Source organism: Hippichthys cyanospilos, chromosome 3 (genome assembly GCF_059441005.1).
Source record: "Hippichthys cyanospilos isolate Australia breed blue-spotted pipefish chromosome 3, RoL_Hcya_1.0, whole genome shotgun sequence".
In the NCBI taxonomy this organism is placed as follows: Eukaryota; Metazoa; Chordata; class Actinopteri; order Syngnathiformes; family Syngnathidae; genus Hippichthys; species Hippichthys cyanospilos.
The window spans coordinates 14,335,508-14,357,897 of NC_142371.1; the positions used below are offsets into that span (position 1 = coordinate 14,335,508).

The 22,390-nt window shown below is 39.7% G+C and overlaps 1 protein-coding gene across 4 annotated transcripts in view; it reads right to left on the minus strand.

Moving 5' to 3' along the window:
* The window catches only part of azi2 (5-azacytidine induced 2), a 38,031-nt gene extending 17,307 nt beyond the window's left edge, over positions 1-20,724 (minus strand). For all 4 annotated transcript variants that reach the window (XM_088411240.1, XM_088411239.1, XM_088411241.1 and 1 more), the window contains exons 1-6: positions 20,574-20,724; positions 12,591-12,838; positions 9,919-10,029; positions 4,756-4,855; positions 3,372-3,505; positions 3,090-3,154 (exon numbers count right to left, since the gene is read on the minus strand). In XM_088411240.1, the coding sequence (XP_088267366.1) occupies positions 3,090-3,154; positions 3,372-3,505; positions 4,756-4,855; positions 9,919-10,029; positions 12,591-12,803 (623 nt within the window). In that variant the 5' untranslated portion in view covers positions 12,804-12,838; positions 20,574-20,724. The remainder of the gene's footprint in view (positions 1-3,089; positions 3,155-3,371; positions 3,506-4,755; positions 4,856-9,918; positions 10,030-12,590; positions 12,839-20,573) is intronic.
* Positions 20,725-22,390: the final 1,666 nt, after the last annotated feature.

The window sequence follows — 22,390 nt, forward strand, 5'->3', positions numbered from 1 at the left end:
AATTTCTCGACTCTAGGGGGGGCTAAAAATCAATGTTTTTTATAATATGTATGAAAACACCAAAATATCAAATTTAAAAGCAGGCCAGACAAGTGTGTAAATTTTGGTGACTTTTCGTTCATGTTTAGGCCGTTAAAAAAGCGTTTCATTTGGGAGAATAATAATAATAACTAGAGCTGCAAGCAACTATAAGGGCCCTCGGAGACATGTGCACGTTGGGGTATGAACAGGTCGGAGTATGAACAAGGAGTATGAACGATGAAAAATTAGTTGTAGATGACTTCAGAGCAGGACTCTTACCAAATATGTAAAATTTAGACAATTTGGGACAATGTGGGTTGAGTTACTGCAGCTTTTATTGTTACAATTTTGTGACTTTCAATGCCGTATAGGCCACACCCATTGTCGAAACATCGTACTGATTTGTGGAGGGCATAAGGCATGGCCACTGGCTTTTCAGAAAACATTTAAGGGATATCACTTCAAGGGGCTCAGCAGAGTACATAAAAACATTAAGGATTTGCTATATTTTTTGCTGCCACTAGGTGGCGCTCGTAGTATGATAAAAAAAAATAGGCTTGTAGGTGGTGTTTCACATTGGACTCCCATCCCATATATGAAGTTTTAAAAATATAAGATCGTATAGGTCCAATTACAGCAACTTTTACCGTTTTGGCGAGACATCGGACTTTGAGTTGGCATAGAGGCCACGCCCTTTATTGAAAAGTCATAAAAGTTGAGAACCTTAATGTTCCAATGTGTCATAGCTTTTCTGACCATTTTTGAGTTCATTTAGTCAAGCATTTCACAGTACTTAAAAGTATAAAAAATGAGATTTTTGTACGCCATTGGGTGGCGCTGTAAATGATTTGAAAGTTTATCACATAGCTGTATTATTGCATGACTTTTAAAGTCCCAGGAAAGTTTCAGATGGTTTGAAGCTGTCACAGCTGAGTTATTAAGGTTTTTGTCACTCTTGGCGAAGGAAATATTAAACATAATTTGAAGCTCCACCCCCATCTTTTATGTCATGAGATCTTCACGATATTTGGACTATCTTTGCCCCTCAGTTGGATAATGATCCATGCCAAAGTTGAAGGTCATGGGGTGAACCGTTTAAGAGAAAAAGGCACTAGTTTGAGACCAGCTAATGTCTAAGAATGGGGCAAAACTGCACATTAAAAAAATTCATAACAATTTTTCTGTACATTAGCACATCACTTCTATTGACTTTATTGTAGATCTTACAGTCCTCCATTTGCCTACAAAGTTTCATAGCTGTAGGATTGACTGTATCTTTCGACTAATGACATTTTTTGCAGCCACTAGCTGCTGGCGCTAGCTTTGGAATATGGAATATATGTTTGTCGATGTCTTCAGGAATAGATTTTCATCCGATGTGTGAAATTGTGAGAAGATCAGATCATCTGGGTCAAATTACAACAGCTTTTACTGGTCTGATAAAGCTTCAGAAAGAAAATGGACGTAGAGGCCACGCCCATTATCGAAACTTCGTAAAATTTGGTGGAGGTCAGCAAGGTTGTCTAGAGGCTTGTCAGACTTAATTTTAGCGATATTACCTCAAAGGGCTCGGCTAAACACATTAAAACGTTAAAAAAAAATGCTATATTTTTGGCTGCCACTAGGTGGCGCACACACTACGACAAAAAAAAGGTTGATAGGTGTGTTCCGCATTGGAAACCCATCAAATATATGAAGTTTAGAAAAGGTAAGACCATTTGGGTCCAAATACAGAAACCTTGTTCGTTTTGGCGTGACATCAGACTGACATTTTTATTTGCCACTAAGTGGCCTTATAAGCAATTGAAGAAATTATTAAACACATGTGTTAAGGGCTTGAGTCTTCATGTGTCTGTGAAGTTTCAGATTTTTCGAAGCTTGTACAGCTGAGTTATGAAGGTTTGTGTCACGTGGCGAAGTAAACATCAAAGGCATAATATGAAGCCCCACCCCCAACATATTTGATAGCGGATCTTCACAAAAATGTGAACAATTGTGCCTCCTCGCCTGTTAAACACCACAACAAATTTGAAGTCAATTGGGTCAAGCATTTAGGAGAAAAAAGGAGCAGTTCGGGACCTGCAAACGAGCAAAAACGGGCCAAAAGTGCACATTCAAAAATTCATAACTCTCTTTCTGTACATCTGAGCATATGGCTTGCGCTGACTTTTTTGTAGGACTCGAGGTCCTACATAAGGCTGACTTTTTTGTAGCTCTAGGTCAAACGGGCTGGGAGTGACAGGCTTTGTTCCACTCATAAGGCCTTTTTGGGGCCATTTACAGCCACTTTTTTCGTTTTGGCGAGACATCTGACTTTGAGGTGGCATGCAGACCACGCGCATTATCGAAAAGTCGTAAAATTTTAAAACCTTAATATTCCATGTCTTAATGGTGTTCTGACCAATTTTTAGTTATTTTACTCAGACTGAGCACAATCCATGAAAGTGTAAAAAATGACATTACCAACCACTTGGCGGCGCCAGTAGCTATTTCAAAAATTTTTTTACAATGATGTTAAAGGCATAAGTCTCCATGTGTCTATGAAGTTTTAGATTTGTTTAAGCCTGTACATCAGAGTTATTAAGGTTTTTGTCACTCTTGGCGAAGGAAAAATTGAACAAATAATTTGAAGCCCCGCCCCAATCATAAATGTCTGCGTATCTGCACCAAATTTTTCCCAGTTGTTCCCCTATGTCTGATAATGCACCACAGCAAATTTGAAGGCAACTAGGTAAAACGTTTAGGAGAAACAAGGAGCAGTTTGGGACCTGCAAACGTCCAAAAATGGGCCAAAAATGCACATTCAAAAACTCTTTTTCCGTACATCTGAGCAAATGGCTTTGTAGGTCTTTAGGTCCTAAATATGCCTAAAAAAATTTCGTAGCTCTAGGTCAAACGGGCCGGGACCAGCTGCACTTTTCCGACCTTAGGTGGCGCTGCAGAGCCATTTTTTTGCATTGTTTTAAGAAACACTAAAATGTCAAATTTTTCGCCAGGCCCGACAACTGTGGAAAATTTGGTGACTTTTCGTGCATGTTTAGGCCCTCAAAAATGGAAAAATATTATACCTGGGATTCAACTTTTCATCACACATCTCTTCCAAATTTGGTTCATTCAGGGCACTCGTTTCTTCCTAAAAGAGAGAAAAGTTAGTGTTGTTTACAGATTCCATCAATACTTGCGACTTTATTAAAGCATAAGCTTAAGAGACTCATACAAATCTTGCTCCATTAAGCAAGACTGCCAAAAGTATTCAATCGTCCCTACAATTTCCTGAGTTGGTTCTTTTATGTTCTCCTTTCACTATCATTTTCTTCACTCCCCTCAAGGGTAACATCTCACACTCTTACCCCAGCCATTTCCAGTTGTTTGCTGTTTTCCAGTGTCAGCTTTTCCAGCTCTGCCTGAAGTTTAAGGATTTTTCTCTCAGCACTGACAAAATCCATCTGCCAGTCCATCTGAGGATTGTTTAAGCTCTTCATCACTGCACAAAAATATTACGAGTGCATGTAAATAAATACAATATACAGTGATCCCTCGTCTTTCGCGGTAAATGGGGACTGTATATCCCCTGCAATATGTAATACCCGCAAAGTAGCACCCCCAGACCGAGGGGACTCATGGGGAAGAAATCTCTTCCTCCTCCCCATATATATATATATATATATATATATATATATATATATATATATGTACACACACACACACACACACACACACACACATATATGTATATCCAGTAGGCCCCCGGTTTACGAACCCCCTGTTATACGTAATTTTCATCTTACGACGTGGACCGCGGCGTTTTCTTTGTCCCCCTCTTACGCACAAACCTTTCGTCTCACAAACCATCCAACATGCCGGTCAGTGTGCCCGCACTATTTTTTTTCGCTTTGCTGCATCAACAAAAACAACTTTTCTAGCATGTCACGGGGCCTGCTGAACTCCAGCTGCACTTATATATATATATATATATATATATATATATATACACATATATATATATATACACACACACACACACACACAGTTGACTTCAAAATTATTCATACCCATGGGAACACACAGCCAAAGGCACAGGAAGGGTGGCATGAGACAGGTGACTTGCGTGGGATAATATGCTATGATGATCCGACAGCTAGCAGTGACAAAAACTTGACTTAAATACACACACACTAATTAGTCAGACGCGTAACAGCGGGGAAGGAAATAACAGGCAGGGGAAGCGGATTGGTGGACACACGAAGGGAAGGTAAACGCGGACAGGTGGACCAAATCAAAACCAACACAGGGTGACACGAGAGGAGCCGAAAAAGAAACTATGAAAACAGAAAAGAACAGAACCCGTCAAAATAAACTCACATCCAAAAACCAACATAACAATCCTGTTATCTTAACGACCAACAGTATGTTTTAAATATAAGCGTAGGTCTAGTTATTGTTAAATTATATTACATGGAGCGTGGCACTCCTCTGGAGGTTGCCATGTCTGTACAGCTGTATACCCAGCCAGAGGAGGAGTGTGTATTGCTGTTTCACTGTGATGCCCCTAAAGCTTCCACGAGCGCATGTGAAAAATTACACATACTATCTTTAAGTTCCAAGCAAAACTATGCAACCAACAAAATCTGACTTGGCAAAATGGACCCAAACACATAGTCAGGGTTTGCCTATTACAGAATCCTAAATCAAATGTTTTAACGTTATGAATTAGAGCAAACCTGTCCGACAAACCTTGGCTGGTCTCCATCTCTGTCCTAAGCTGGAGCAGCTCCAGCTCTTTGCTTTGAATCTGCTCTGTTAACAGCCTCTCACTCTCTCTCTTCTCCTTTTTCTGAGGAGACAATGAGACACAGAAGATAATTTAAGAGACAGGGTACCATAAAAGCATTGTTTTTCTGAGAAGACTGAGACTTGGAGGAAAATTCGAAGAGTCTGTATCATGGTATTTAAACATTTCCACAGTGTGCCTATAGATATCTATATGATTATGCAGTATTGTGACTTAGAGTATCTTAACTTAGTAAAATTAATTCATTCCATAGGTCATTTCATGAAATGAATTTTTCATAACGTGAATTTTTCATAAGTAGATGCACCTATACCCTTGAAATTGTAGCAGTTTATAATATGAATGCCGTTCATTTGTTAGAATTACCAGCTTGAACAGTGAAGGTGAGACAAGACCTTCCGTCTTGTTTGAGCAAGCGCTGGTGTGTCGTCTCTCATCATACACCGACAAAGTTCGCCTTTTGTATCCTGAATTTTCCTTTGTTTCCCAAAGAAGCGTTTCATAACCTGAATTTTTGTAATAAGAGACTTTCATAAGTACAGTACAGGTACCACTGCATATCACTTTTGGCACAAAAGTTATTAAATTGCATGTGAAATATGAGTAATCTATTTCAGTGGCTGTATGTCTAATTTCAGAACATCTTTGTGTTGTTTACATGTTGAGACTCTTGACACTCTTGGAGGGAGAGAGGTTTTTGCAGTAGAAAGTCAAGAGAAAAGTCACCATTATTGTGAAATCCTCCTAGGAAGAACTATAAACTAAAAGCGTACCAATATTAGGTATTCTAAGGTTTATTTTTAAGAATTGGCTGGCTTTCTCACCACGTTTGGCAGTGTAGTTTAGTCTCATGCAAAGCACGGCACAAAGCACATTCTCCTGTGCTTTCAATTGCACTCTTAGCCCAACAAGTTGAAAAGAAATAAGTCTCGTGGCATTCTAATCTGGTGGTGCCATCCGTAATATACTGTATACATACATGTTTGTGTGTGTGTGTGTGTGTGTGTGTGCGTGAGTGCTCGCGCGCATGTTGCTTTATTTTTTTTAAACAAATTGAATGAAAACTAAGCCAATCAGAGCCATAACCGTGTCAGGCCAAGAAAAATCTTTGATTCCGCATTTGTGCGAGTACGATGAGATTTTCGCCTCTCTACATGCATTTCAATGGGACTTTTGGGAGTTGTCATGCTAACACAGAATCCTAAGAAAAATACAATAGCAAACCAAAACAGGGTATGACTCACTACCGCCACTAGCAATTTATGCTTCATTTGCACATATACGTTTAGCGGTTTGAGCCTTATTTATTACTAAATATCTATTTATTACCAAATATTTATTTATTATTACCAAGTTATAATAAAAAAATAACTACATTCCAGAAAAATTGCATCCCTAATGACAATGTGCATTTGTATGAAACAACAGAAAACTACAGCACACTTTAGCAAGACATTGCATCATGTTCCAATTCATTTGCTCTGGATTTGAAAAAAAAAGGAAGACTTAGCAGCCGCTCACCACGCTCTGGTTCACTGTGTGTTGTGTTGGAAAAGAAAATAAAGTTTGATACCCCAAAAGAGACACAAGCCTGTTGAACCTCCATAATAAGGTTAAGAGATCACTGGGCATAGGAAAAAAAGGTAAGATTTTATTGAATACATTTCATACACTGGGGTGTTAAAATCCTACTTCACGGAATTCACTTTTCACAGGGGTTTTTTGGTCCCAATTGAGCACAAAAACCGAGGCAACACTGTATTGTCCTATGCCATTCAAAAATATTTTATATTATTGAAAATTATTACAAACTATTCTATACCTTTCAATTCAGCCTTTTAGCGTTCAAGCGCAATTTCTTTATCAACTGCTTTTTATAGTCATCATTAGTGCCGTCGTATTTTTTAAATGAATTTTAGGCATCAGAAATATCTCTTTCTATACAAACAAGCACAAAATTCTTCCGTTGAATGGGAAACTGTACAACTGTAGTCATTTTGCCAACAGAATAAATTGCGGGTCCCCACATATATCAGCTTTGTGTTCAATTGAAAAAAACGCAGATTTTACACCAAGATTTGAGACAGCAACTTTATTTCAGCCACACTCATAATTTCTGACAGAAATACATCCTGTCAAATCAACACGTGGCCATCGGACACAACGTTTTTCGTAGTAGTCTAAGAGATTTCCTCAGCATTTGCAAAGTTTTTAAATAGTATCCACCTTGTTAAAGCTATCTTTTCTTGCAAAATCCAAAGTGATTCCACCAAATTAACACATGACCTTAAAACTCTCCTATTCCTTGCTGCCATGACCATGATCTATGCATGCTTGATATAAATCACCAGCGCCAACAGAAGATGACATGCATGAGCCAAAAACTGACATTTCTATTAACAATAAAATTAAAACCTGAATAAAAACCAAAACAGTACTGTAGATTTTCATATAAAATTAATGTTTTTAAATACAGTGGGCCCCCGTGTTACGAACTTAATCCGTTCAGCGGCTACGCTCGTAACTTGAACTGCTCGTATGACGGGCAATCCAAACCTATGTTAATTAGTGAATGCGTGCAACTCGCGCAAAAACCTTAGGTAAAAACATCACGACTTTATACACATATTAAAGATGAGTAACATAATCTACTGTACAGTTAAATTAAATAACATATACAAAGGAAAAATGACATTTACCTTTGGGGCGACGTGACTTGAGCTGGGTGGAGGCGGAGGGGAGCAGAGACCAACCCGCAGAATTTATTGATTTATTTTCTTAAACGGGAACTTTTCTCAAACTAGAACATATCACCGGCGATTTCCTTCTCTTTAATCCATAATAGAAGAAGCCTCTCAATTTTGTTGTTGATCGAGGTCCGTCCCCCGGCAAGGAAAGTCTTGCCCTTAGAAGATTGCCGAGTGGTTTCGACCATACTCACGAGCAAGGTTAACCATGCGTGCGCCTCCTTCATATTTTTTTTTTTTATTATCTCCTGCTTCGTTTCTATTGTCATCATCCTCTTACTTCTTCCTTTACCGCCACTAGCAATTTTAGAAGCCATGTCTAACAGATAAAGTTTGCAAAGTCTTCACAACATTCCTTCCTTCCGTTTTTGACTGGTTTTCTCTCCTTCCTTCCGTCCCGACCAGCTGTGCCACCAAGCTAGATGAAGGTGTTCGACCAATAGCATATCGGCATCTCCGTGACTAACACAGTGACTGAAACAGTGACTGTGACATTATAAGAGCAATAGCATATCAGCGTTACAGTGTAATGCATGAGCGGATGATTTCGTTGATGTAGCATAGCGAGGTCAATTGTACGTACAAATTGACCGGCAAAGCGTGGTGAAATCATAGTTATAACCATCACGAATATACACACGTTTAAAATTAATACCATAATCTACTTTGCAGTTAATTAAATAATATGGATACACAAAGGATAAATGACATTTTCCTCTGGGACGACGTGACTTGAGCCGAGTGGAGACGGAGGTGAGCAGAGACCAATCAGCAGAAAGTCTTGCCCTTAGAAGATTGCCGAGCGGTTACATCCATACTCACGAGCAAGGTTAACTATGCATGCGCCTCCTTCGTATTTTTTTATTATCTCCTGCTTGGTTTCTATTGTCATCATCCTCTTACTTCTTCCTTTACCGCCACTTGCAATTTTAGAAGCCATGTCTGACAGATAAAGTTTGCAAAGTCTACACAACATTCCTTCCTTCCGTTTTTCACTCATTTTCTCTCCTTCCTTCCATCCCGACCAGCTGAGCCATCAAGCTAGATAAAGGCGTTCGGCCAATAGCATATCGGCATTTCTGTGATTGACGTGACTGACTCCGTGTCTGACACCGTGACTGAGACAGTGACTGTGACATTGTAAGAGCAATAGCGTTCGACGTGGCCGTGATGAGCGTCAACTTCTAAATTAGTTGACGTAGCAAAGTGAAAATAGATGAACGAACACAATGGCCGGCATGTCATATTGTTCGTAAGACGGAAGGTTTGTGCGTAAGTGGGGGACAAAAAATTCCGTGGTCCACGCTCGTAAGTCAAAATGTTCGTAAGAGAGGGTGTTCGTAAACTGGGGGCCGACTGTACTACAATTTCATCAATTCAATAACCTATAAATATGATGCTGTGTCAATATGTGGCCAACATCACTGGCCACTGAGTGGCAATTGATGGATGGCAGGGCAAACATTGATACAGGCACTATAAATAGCTGTATCGTTACACCTCTAGTAATTATCACAACAGGTCTAGTATCTACCCTCACCTACTGTCACAAGCTGTGGATCGCCACTGAAAGAACGAGATTTTAGCTACAAGCAGTAACAAATTCTCTCCTGCAGGATGTCCGGGTTCTCCTTGGGAGAACATGTGAGAAGCTGTTATCTGGATCGGAGGACAGCTGCTGTTCCTCTGCATTGAAAGGAGTCAGATAAGGTGGCTGAATCAGGACGCCTGCTTGGTGAGGTGTGCAAGTCATACCGGAAGGAGGCCCAGTGAAGAACACACTGAAGAGACTATGTCTAATAACTGACATGGAAACATGCAGTTAAGATGCTCCTTGAAGAGTGAGACTTGAACGCCCAGAGTTATTCCAAATGCCAGTTCTACCTATGTAGTCCACTGCAGAGCTGATCGGGGGAAAAATTTTAGCTTGCATCCTAAATTGCCTGTGAATTGCTAACTTAATTTAAACTGGACAAGTTTGGGATTAAGTTTTGGGTGGCCTGTGACTTGAAAACCAAGTACAGTTGCAATGTCCTGGGTGTGTCTTATTTACATAACAAAATTAGTCGCTCACAGGTGACTTAGTATGCGAGCTAAAATCCTTCCTGCCTATCGGCTCTCTGGTTGACTTCATCGGTAGAACTGCCATATGCTGGTCATGCTCGTGTTATAAGTGGTTGAGAAGAAGGAAGTCTGAACTTCCCAATTAAAACCGCGGCTCCCGTAATTGGTCAATAATAAGTGAAAGAAAATTGATGGATAGATAGACATAAAAAAGAGCAATACACCTCGTAGAATAATGTTTGCTACACATTCAAACTGGGAATATGAAATATTCCTTTAACTAGTAAGACGCACCAGCTTGTTAAGTTCCAACTGCAGGTCCTCCTTTTCAATATAGATATCTCGATATGCGCTGAAGGCCTTGTTGACATAGTGAGGGCCCTCTGGAGCCTCAGGACAGAAGAGCTAGAAGAGTGACACAAGCGTACACAAAAATAGACACGAGTGCAGATAATAATTCATTACTGTACCTTTCAACACATCCCATCAACATAAATGTTGCTTAAAACAAAGCTGATATAGCCTTTTTTATTTTTTCATATACATGTGTGTGTGTATGTATATATATATATATATATATATATATATATATATATATATATATATATATATATATATATATATATATATATATATATATATATATGTGTGTGTGTGTGTGTGTGTGTGTGTGTGTGTACTAAACGTGGGAGCATTGGCATTTCAAAATGCCATTTGTTCTGGGTGATCTTAAGTTGGATGACCCTTCTAAAAAGAAGGACCACTTAACCAGAAAAAATGGCATTTTGAAATGCCAATGGTCCCACTTTTAGTGAAATTTGGTGAATAAATAAGTCACAATATTTCAAATGTTGACATGATCATATCAAAAATGGATGAGGGACTGCAATTCCAATTTTGTTCCCTTTTTGCAAAAATTGGCATTGTCGCTTAATTTTAAAAGAACTTTTCTAATAACCACAAGTCCAATTTCAAAAAGCAAGTTCTCTCATAAGAGGTGAAATTAAAAGGAAAAAGAATCTGGCATTTATTTTTTGCATCAGAATACACTAAACTTAAACAAATTACCATTTGACCTATATTTTTACGTTGAAAAAATTCACGTTGAAGAGCACATCCAACCTTAATGACAATTACAAAAAAATGTAGCCCCGAGTATCAGCTACAAAATGAAAATACATTTGTTTACACTGTTTATTTCTAGAAAGACAGAGCTGGATGAATGGGAATTGGTGGAATGATTGAAGGCCATGTGAAACCACTGCTTAGTTGCATAAGGTAAGCTCCTCAACTGTCGAATGGACAGACTGACCGACTGCCTGTCTATTGCGGAGAGACATGCTGTGATGGTTTCTTGCATGCCAACCAGACAAGGTAACTATAAACGCAGTTGCCACGGGCCCTCCTCATACGTGGAACTACTGCAGTACACATATTTACTGAAATCTTGAATGATTAAACCTTATACACTCTGCAGTAAGTGAGCAGTTAGCCCTTTTCTTTGAAGTCTTGCGAAGGAAATCTCTTACCTAGATTTCTTTTATAATAAAATGGTATTTCAAGTGTAAACTCTGCATTGTAATCGTGTTTGATCATGTACAGACAAGACTTTAATTCAATGTCCGGGCTGCTGCTAATATGACCGCAGCGGTGCAAGACTTCAAAGGAAAGGGGGAACTGTTCACTTACTGTACAGTGTATAAGGTTTCATTTAAGATTAAGTAATTATGTGTACTGCAGTAATATCTGTCTCAAATAATATGTATATCCTGAAGACTTTTCACATAAAAAAAAAATATATATATATATATTTGTAAATGTGCAGGTATGTTTAATCCGCAATAAAGGTGTGTCAGTGCTGCTCTTATTTCTAAACATGCGTGCATGTTCAGTCTGTATGGAAGGCAATCTTGTTGTATTGATTCTGAATAATTCATCATTCATCTCCAATGTTGTCAAATACTGGTGTTAAAAGTATAATTTAACATTACTTTGGCAGTTTGAAATATTGTTTATGGATATCATCTTATACCATGTGCTCTGAACATCATTTTTACAGTTTTAAGTTCACTTTTATGTATTACCTTTCACCAGTAATTTTCAGTAGTAGTAGTAGTTTTCATTCCGAAAAAAAAAAGATCGCCCAGTCATAATGTATTTTTACAAGAATAGTTCATTTGGATCCATACGTTTTCCAAAGCCGCTTATCCTCACAAGGGTCACAGGCTTGCTGGTTCCTATCCCAGCTGGCTTCAGGCAGTAGGCGGGAACTGGTTGCCAGCCAATTGCAGGGCACACAGAAGAAAAACCATTCATGCACCCAATCACACCTAAGGACAATTTACAATGTCCAATAAATCTTCCATACATGTTTTTGGAGGGTAGGAGGAACCTGGAGTGCCCAGAGAGAACCCACACAGGCTCAAAGAGAACATGCAAACTCCACACAGAATGGCCTGTGCAAGGTGGATTTGAACTCGGGTCCCTTTCACGAGGAGGCGGCACTGAACCGCCCATCGTTTTGATTTCGGGTAATATTATGTACAAGCACCCTTTAGTTTTGGCTGCATGTCAGCTGCATGACAAGGAGGAGATGAAGAACATAGAAGGACCTTGGACGGCCAACCTATCCTTTCCATGTGGACTGAAAACTGAGGGGAGGGAATGATTACAACAATTTGGAAAATTTTATACGATATTGGGATGAAAGAAAATTGGTTCACTAAAGTTTGACTTAAAAAAAAAAATCTAGAAATTTCTTATTGTTTTAAATGTGTCACTTTTAATGGGTATCTTACAAAGCAAAAATGTTTACATTCATGCTATATGCTTTAAAAAAAATCATGTTTAACTTCACATGGCTTTTATCTAAAACATTCTATCAGAAATCATCCATTCATCTGCAAGCATAACTTCAGAACACCATTGAGTTGAGTTAAACATTGTATTCATGCTGATGTCCATACCTTATCTTCCAGCTGCTTCACTCTTTTCCTTAAAAAAGTATTATCTCGCTCAGTATCTCTAAGTCGCTTTTTGATGTCCTCATAGGCTGTGATGAGAGCGAAATGAGAAGCTACAGATTCATCTCCAGCACAGACCGATAAAGGGCTCTCTCTCGTATAAGCTGTCTCATGTTTGAGGATGCAGATGTCATCGTCCACAGCCTGGTGTTCCATAGCTGAAAAAGCCAAGTGTGATGCAAACTGAAAACCTGGGGGATTATAATAGAAATTGTTTTTAAAATCAAATTTTAGCATTCATAGAAAGAAATCTTGATTATGCCTACCTCGGAATGGGGGTACATTTCACATTTGAACATGTTCTCTTTCAATTCTACAGTAGATACTTTGGTATTAATACCAGTCAGTCTGCTTTTTTCAGTTTCTGGTTAAATACTATATTTAGCCAACAAAATAACTTAAAAAGGAAACTCAAAATTCATTCATCAATATAAAGTGTGCCTTTCAAGAAGGCACGGCCTGCTGCACACCATGTGATGGGTTTTAAAGCATCTTGAAATTAAATATGACAAAAGAGTGACAGCTGTCCCACAATAGTCCCGATTATGACACATGGTGCAGTAGGACTCATTTTTAAACTTGACCGCATCCATAACCACTGGTGTCCACCTGCAGGCCAGTGGATTGCCGCCCCATCAGGCACTGACCACCCTCCGGCCACAACTAAGATCAGCTGCCTCAACAATGAAGGCGCTGAACATGGTCCACTTCAGGGGTCACCAACCTTTTTGAAACTGAGACCTACTTCTTTGGTTCTGAGTAATATGAAGGGCTACCAGTTTATGTGAAGACACTGATCATGTTAATGAATTCTCACGATAATAAAAAAACTGTAGTAGTAAATATGTAAATCAAGTGTAATATTGTAATACATGTATAATTGTTTATAAAATTCATAGAAAATCACTAATGTTCTATCATTTGTAAGCTATTTGCAGAACAAAACTGCGCCCTACTCGTGTGATCTTTGGGGGCTACCTGGTGGCCGCGGGCACCACGTTGGTGACCCCTGGTCCACTTGGACTCAATGACCCCCGGGGCATGGGAGAAGTTCTGCCTGAAGTGGGAGTTGAAACTTCTTCTATCCCTTGGGGTATTAATATACAAAAATGCTCTTAACATCACTCTCCTCCTGACCATTTCTTCAAGTTTCTTCAAGTAGATCACAGTGGGATGATTGACTATGTGGGTGAATTATCAGATTTACGGCTCCATGTTTTGGACACTCGGACGAAGAGAGGTGAGTTGTCAACTGATCACCACCGGTTGATGTGTTGACTCTGATGGAGGGGGGAGGATACCGGTCAGTCCAGGCAGACCCAAACATATTTGTTGTTAGTTTTTGTACACATCTTGTAAATGCAGTTTGAACCTTTGTCTTACTTTGTTCTTTTAATAGCTCAATTTTTGGAACTCCAAACATTACTGCTGGGTCCCATAGCTTTTTAATATTGCGAGTCCTGAGGCTCCTAGTTTTCAGAGGGAAAAGGGAACATTGACTTTTTTTTTTTTAAGTTATTTCTCATGTACAGTAATATCTAAATGTTTAGCCCTATTCAAGCTGTTCCAACTAAATAATTGTCATCTTATCCCTAGAATTTAAAAATATCCCACTTATCTATCCCACTTATCTTATACTATCCCAGATATTAAACTTTACAAAAATTACAAAACGCACAGTTTTATTCAAAAACTTGTTGGTTAAATGTTTTTTGACTAATTCAGAAAAGTACAAAAATATTTTTTCTTCTGTAATGCGTTTTTTAAGTCTGATTGACATCAATACAACATTAAACTGTTCATCTTATCCCTACCAGTGCAAAAAAAAAAAAATCAAATTTAACAAAACCATAATTTTGACCATAAAAACAACCACTAGTTTAAAAAAAATTGTAATTTCTACATTTATGTTTACCTATGCAAGCCATTCCAACTTTCAACTGATTATCTGTACCAATGGCGAAAATTCACACTTACCAAAAATCTTTTTTTTTCAATGTTAAAATACCCCCAATTAAAAAAACAAACAAAAATCCCACTCAACCACAAATTTTACATTTTGACGCAACATATACAAAAGCAAAGTGCACTTACTGGTTTCTTAATTTTTCTCCTGTAGTTTCATTTTTTTGACTAATTCAAAATACTTTTTTTTTTTGCTCTCCTGTAAATCCTAGTTTTTACTCCGATCTAAGTCAATACAACATTAAATCATCCTAACAATTATTTCCAGAAGCTTCATCATTTCTGCCATGTGCCCTCAAAAAATGTAAATATGAGAATTTATTTGTTTCTTCTTGTAATGAGGTTTTTTTTTTTTTTTTTTTTACTATTAAAGCCAATTCAGCTTTAAACTCTTCAGATTATCCATACCAATGTTAAAAACCGGTACTTTTCACAAATTCAACATCTTTCACCACTCCAATACTGATCAAACAACTAAAAATTCAAGATTTTGTTTAGGTTTTCAGGAGCTTCAGCAGGGACGCCCAGACTTCCTTCTACCCAGCCAATTTTTCCAGCTCCTTCGGAGGTGATCCCCAGGAATTCACGGCCACCCAAGAGACATATGTCTCTCCAGCGTGTCCTGCGCCTGCTGCCCCAGAGCACATGCCCAATATGCCACATGACCTAACCTCAATAGGCTTCTCTCAATCCAGAAGAACAGCAGCTCGACACTCAGCTCCTCCCCCGGTGGGGACACCCTGCTGAGGAAACTAATATTACCTGCTTGGATCCGGAATACTATTCTTTCAGTCACGACACAAAGCTCATGACTATAGGGGAGGGTAGGAACATAAATCAACCAGTAAATCAAGTGTTTAGCCTTTGGGCTCAGTTCTTTCTTTCCCACAACAGACCAGTACAGAGTTTACATCACAACAGCTGTTGCACCGATCCATCTGTAGATCACTCTTCTCTAAATATGGAATGAGATACAAATTTCACGAGGAGAGATATCTCACAGGATTGAGTCCACGAGAACAAGATATGACGAAAATGTTTGCAAAATTTTCAAAATAAAAAATAATTGCTAATAAAAACTTTCCCATTTCAAAATGATATATTTTATTGTGCAACTAAAGTTTTTCCTATATGCTGCTGCAATAACAAATGATGCAGCTGAGATCAGAATAGTTGAAAATGAACAAAATAAAATATTTCCTTTTCAGATGCTGCTTCAAGAAAAGTTGCAGCTGAGCTCTTTTATAGTTTAACATGACAAAAATAAAACATTGTTTTAAATGCCAAAGATTAAACAAAAAAAAAACCTTCACGCCAATAGTAACTGCAATAGTGATTTTACTTTAGGGCACGAAAACAAGCCGTGGTCGTGTTTGTTTTTAGAAATACAAGCATGTCCACATTTTCAGGGTCGTACTGTTCTCTTTGGGCAGTAACTATAGCACCTGCTGTGAAAAAGACATGCTCACTGCCAAATGATGTTGCACAGCTAGAGAGGTGCACTTTTAAAATAGCAGCAGACAAAGGACTTACTTGCATCTTTCATGGTATTAATTACCTCCTTTTTGGTTTTCTTGTAAAGGGTTGCAACTACTGTGCGAAGTGATGTTGTGATGGGATCTCATATCGTGGTCAAGGTGTGAATTCACTGCTGAAATCCACTGCCATCCAATGGCGAAACCCAATGGCTTCATATAGAGCGCGATGTACATCCCAATATCCCGTGTTATTTTGGTTGCTTTCGCACTTCATTGGTCAAGTGGAGTTGCAAAAGTGTTTCTTATTGTTGCTTGCTTGTTTGTTTGAAGGTGTTTTTGAAGAGCTGGCTAGCTTCAGGTTTTGGTGGTAGTACTGCAAATGTCTACAGACAGTTCGTCTTAGCTGCCATGTATGCCCCCCCCCCCCCCCCCCCCCCCCCCAGTTTACACACTGTCTTTGTCTTATCAGTCAATGTGTTACCATCCTTTTCCTCAATTGGAAAACCAAAATGTTGCCACACAGATGATTTAAAAGTAATCAAACTATTGTGTATTTTTCATGTGTAGTCCATTGAGATTTTCTCCCTTTCAATTAATGACAAATTACAAACAATGGATTACAAATACCGTAGATGCATACCGCCACCTACGATACAAGAGTGTAGCACTCAAGCCTATCCATCAGCCTTAGTTGCCCTCCATTGCATTTCTGGCTCAATATGTCGTACCCTCCAAAGAAGTGACAAGGAAATCAATCTTGCGGCATGCTGCCACTAGAAATCTTGTTTCGTGAGATCTAGTCCCATCCTGACTCATCTCCGTCTTGCCCTCATTCGTAAACAAGACCTCAAGATACCTAAATTCCTCCACTTGGGACAGGACCTCATTCCCGACTCGGAGAGGGCACTCGAGCCTTTTCTGACCATGTTCTCAGATTTAGAGTTGCTGATCTTCATTTAAACTGCTTAATTCGGCTATTAAGCATTCCAGGACAGGTGGCGACCACGTTCTGAAGAAGTCATTAGCACCATATCATCTGCAAAATGCGGAGATGCAATGCAGAGACCACCAAACCGGAATTCCTTAATGCTAATTAAGGAACTGTTCTGTCCATGAAGGTAATGAACAGAATCAGTTACAAAGGGTAGCCGTGACGGAGTTCAAATCTCACTGTAAATGAATTCTAACCCTAACCCAGTCTCAAAGGACTTCACAGGTTATAAAGAAATCACATATAGAACGGAATTCCCCGAGGGGTACGGACAAACGCTTTCTCCAAGTCCACAAAACACATGTAGAGTGGTTGGGCAAACTCCTAAGCACTTTCGAGATGATCGGCCGAGGGTGTAGAGATGATCCACAGCTGATACGAAAAACACTGCACCACGTCATTGGGGAATCTGGAAGCGTGATCATTCTAAAATAGGAACACACCCTCCGGCCCCCCTTCCTAAAAAGGGGTACCACCAGCCTGGTCTGACATATCCAGAGGCACTGTCCATGAGCCTCTGAGGTTTAATGGGGTTTAATGGGACCGTTTGAGGGGGTCATGAATTACATGAACAAGACGACAGTAACAGTATCTGTCATGCAGTGGAGCTGGCTATTCCTTTTCTTGACTTTCCAGCCAAGAAATCCATGAAAGAACAATTCTTCAAGGTCTTCACATAACTAGGGTCCCAGAAGGTGAAAGAGAGGAGACCAAGTTGTACACCTTGTCGCTATCTTGATGTGTACTTCTGCCACTGCACAATAACGTGAAGGCAGAGCTTCAGAGAATGGAAACCATGTGTGTGATCATGCCCATCAAAGAGGCAACGTAATGGTGAGCTAGGAAGGTTGTCGCAACCAAGCCTCAAGACAAAATCTGAATCTGTTGACATGACACACCTGAATTAATTGAGATACACATCCTGGCTGGGCGGCTCGGTGGAGCAATGGTTAGCATGTCCGCCTCAAAGTTCAAGAACCAGAGTTAAAATCCACTTCACTCCAGCCTTTCCTTTGTGGAGTTTGCATGTTCTTCCCAAGCCTGCGTGAGGTTCTCTCCGGGCACTCCGGTTTCCTATCACACTCCAAGAACAGCATGGCAGGTGTATTGGACACACTAAATTGTCCTTAGGTATGGCTGGGTGCGTGAATGGTATTTCGTCTAAGTGTGCCCTGCGATTGGCTGGCAACCAGTTCAGGGTATTCCAAGCGGGAAAACCTACTGCCTACTGCGAGAAGTCAGTTGGGATGGGCACCAGCAGGCCTGCGATCCTTGTGAGGATAAGCAGCTATAGAAAATGAATGGAGGGATGGAGGGAGGGAGGGAGGGAGGGAGGGAGGGAAGGAAGGAAGGAAGGAAGGAAGGAAGGAAGGAAGGAAGGAAGGAAGGAAGGAAGGAAGGAAGGAAGGAAGGAAGGAAGGAAGGAAGGATCTTGCCTGCGATTGATGAAACCTTGGCAAAGCTTGCAGGGCCAACGGTGTTTACAAAGTAGGATGCCACACCTTTTGACGAATTGTGCCAGGGACTTAGCTCACTTGCAGTTCTGGCACCGTACTGCCTAAACAGACCAGGGCCAGCTCATTGCAGATGGGCTTGTGCTGAAGGGAAAGAGACTTGTCATTTCATTTACAAAGCAAGAATAAATGCTCAACAAACTTCATGACAGCCACCAAGGCATTATGAAGTATGTCCCCAGAGCACAACAAGCCATCAGGTGGCCTGGTCTAACCAGTCAAATGAAAAGTGGAAAACTGTGTGACCTGTGCATGTGAGACTCAATACATCAGAACCACTACTGACAAAAAAGTTGCCTTGACAGGCCATGGCAGTGTGTAGCAGCTGATCTATTTCAGTGGAATAGAGCCATGTATGTCATGGTAACTGACTACTTCTCCCACTATGTAGAAATAGCCAACCTCTATCCACTACCACAGCCCAAGTGACAAAGAAGCTGATGTCGATATTTTTTTTATTATTATAAAATACTGATGGGACAAAAAAATCCCAGGGCCTGTAATCTAATCTATGGAAGTGAGGCATACCTTAAGTGATGCCAAAAATTCCATCTTGCAAAAAATGTTTCAGTTTCATCATTAAAAAACCCAACAAAAACTTTTCTTATTTCAGCATTTTATGACCTGTTCAAGCTTGCCCTACTTAAATGTTCATCTTATCCACACAGTGCAAAACAATTGCCAGTTACTAGTTATGAACAACCAGTAATTTATTCAAACAAATTAACACCTTTACCATCTACAATCACATAAAAAAATTCAAAATGTATCAGTTTTCTTTTCTGTAGTTTCTACATACATTGTTTGACTAACTCATAAATTTAGAAGTTCATCTTTTTTCCTATATGGTGTGCAATTGCTTTCTGATTCAAGCAGACATCTCAAGATGTTCATTTTCTGTACAAATGTCAAAAAATCTATGTAGAATTTTATAGTTGCCCTTGTAAAAATCCCAACTAAAATGTTTAAAAATACATACAGTATATATATATATATATATATATATATATATATATATATATATATATATATATATATATATATATATATATATATATCAGTATCATTTTTAATTAATACATTTTTGAGACCTATTCACTCTGTTCCGACTTGACTTTTGACATGATCTTTACAGTACCAAAAATAAACACTTTCTTACCGAAGATGAATATATTTTTTACAATACTCAAACACATTCCAGATTTTTCACGTGTAGCTGTTCTGTTATTTCTCTCTTTTATTTTTGAATGATTCAAACAGTTCCATCTTTGAACTGCAGAGAATATACGTACCAATGGCAAAAACTCACTACTAGCAAATATTCAACATTTTCAACAATAAATACCCACAAAAAAGTCTAAATTTCCAAGTATTTTTTTTTGTTTTCCTCCTGTATTTTCGAATGTTTGACCCATTCACCCAGCCTGTGGTCAAGGTGCTAAAAAATCCAACTCACCAAATACAGAGCATTTTCAGCAAAAAATTACCCGCAAGAACGAAAAAGGTTTACTCGTACAATGTCTTCGTTTATTTTGACCAGATCCAACTGTTTTAAACGATTGTCCCTGTCTTGAAACGTGTACATTATTCTGACCGATTCAAATCATTCCAATTTTAAACGGTTCAGATTACTTATACCAATGCCCCCAAAAACAAATCATTTCCTCATTTAGGTCGATTCAAAATGCGTTGATGAAAATTCTGCACCCCCGTTACATAAACAATAAACCCACTATGTGAAACGCTAACGTAGAAAATCTCGTTTACGCGAGACGTACTGGCTTTACATTCAGAAGGCATGCTGGCCGGATCAAAACAGAGATATTTTATGCAATGACAAGGTATCAACAAATAGTGCACATACATAAAAAGTTCGTTTTGGGATCATAATAGCCTAGCTATAGCTATGCTAACGTCTTTTACTATCTGCGGCATTCGGCAAAGTCTGTGTTTTTTTTTCGAGCGGACGAATACTAACCGTGTTATAACGATGTGCTCGAATAGAAGTCGGCTGTTGTCCACGAAGGAAATGTCATTTATTCTTGATTAAAAAGCACCTAATAAACAGATAAACGTTGGACACTGGAACCTAAATAGAGCAAATTGACGAGGAAGTAAAAACATCCGGGAGTGGCGTCACCGAAGAAAATCTTTCAAAACAAATGCATTTAGTTTTCTCAAAAAGGAAAAAAAAAAAAAAAAGGTCGTTGGTCTTTTTATTCTGTTGGTAAAATTGCATTTTCACAAAGCCATTTATATGTTTACTCCATCTATTATTTTTTTTTTCTTTGTTAATGACAGTTATCTGAGGTCTGACAGCCACCCCTGTGTTTGGTCAGCAAGCGTCACGATAATCGTCCAGTCTACGATTAAATTGAGGATCTCAATTTTGTGGACAATAAAGGTATACATTTTTTGGCATATAGGCCTACTAAAAGACTTAAATTCCAAGTTCTAAAACTTTTAAAATCGTACACTCTATATATATATATATATATATATATATATATATATATATATATATATATATATATATATATATATATATATATATATATATATATATATATATATATATTGTGGCAAGATGAAGAAACGCACGATGCTGTACGTCTTTACTCTTCACTTGTCAACACAAAAACTGAACAAACATGGTACACATCATCAAAGACATAAAACACAAAGTTCAAAGATTCACAATCTCTTTCAACTTGCCTACTGGGTGTGCGGCCAGGTCCTAATGCCCGCCACACAGCTCCCCCCCCGAACACCCAGTTAGGCACTTAGAACGAAAACTTCACTGGGGTTTTCACCAGCCTGCCGCCCCGAGTACGCAGTACCTTCCTGTGCGGAGCGGTTGAAACCTGGGTGCCAGGCTTAGGAGCACGACACGCTGGGCTAACGTCGAAAGGCGCGGCTGAGGGCTTTGGAGGACGACCACGGCGAGGGACCTTGGCTGGCAGGACCTCCTCTCCTGCCAAGACATGAGCCGGTTTGAGTCTATCCAAAGCTACACGCTCCCTACGGCCACCGAAATCCAGCACAAAATTTTTAGCACCATGTTCTAGTACTCTAAACGGTGGAGAAAGCAGGAGTCGTTAGCGACGGGAAACCTGCTAACAATCGCTGATACACGTCACCCACGTTCAAATAATTGGCGTGTCTTAACAGCCCAAACCCCCCAGCCTCACAAGGGAAAGTATCAAAAGACACCGGGTCGATCAGGCGGCGGTTAGCAACATCAACCAGCAGTCCTTGCGCACATAGAAAGTCCGCACCGATAAGTGGGATTGTCGGCGGCAACTAGGAAATCCCACTGGAAATTGCGTCCATTGAAGCGCATTGTCACCAACCTGGAGCCAACGCTGTTGATGGGAGTACCGTTAGCCGCACGCAGCTGCGGCCCGCCACCAGCTACCGCCTTGTCCTTGACGGTGAGTGGAAGCACGCTGAGCTGCGACCCGCAGTCCACCAGGAAACGTCTCCCTGACAACGAGTCGGTGATGAAGAGCAGCTCGCTTTCCTCGCCGGCGCCCACAGCCGCTACTGAGCGCCGGCGACGGAGTTTCCCGCCGGCCCGTCATAGGTGCAAGGGGGAAAACATCGCCGAGCCTTGGCACCAAAACGCTGATGAAACTGACATGGAGCCTTCTTGCGCCGCTTCGATACTGCCGCTCCAGCCACAACTGCCGGTTCCATATCTCCCACCGCTTCCAGGGAAAGATTCATCGCCAAACTCTGCACCGTGGAGCATTTTGTGGCCAGGAGGATCCGATCTGCTTCCTCAGCTAAAGT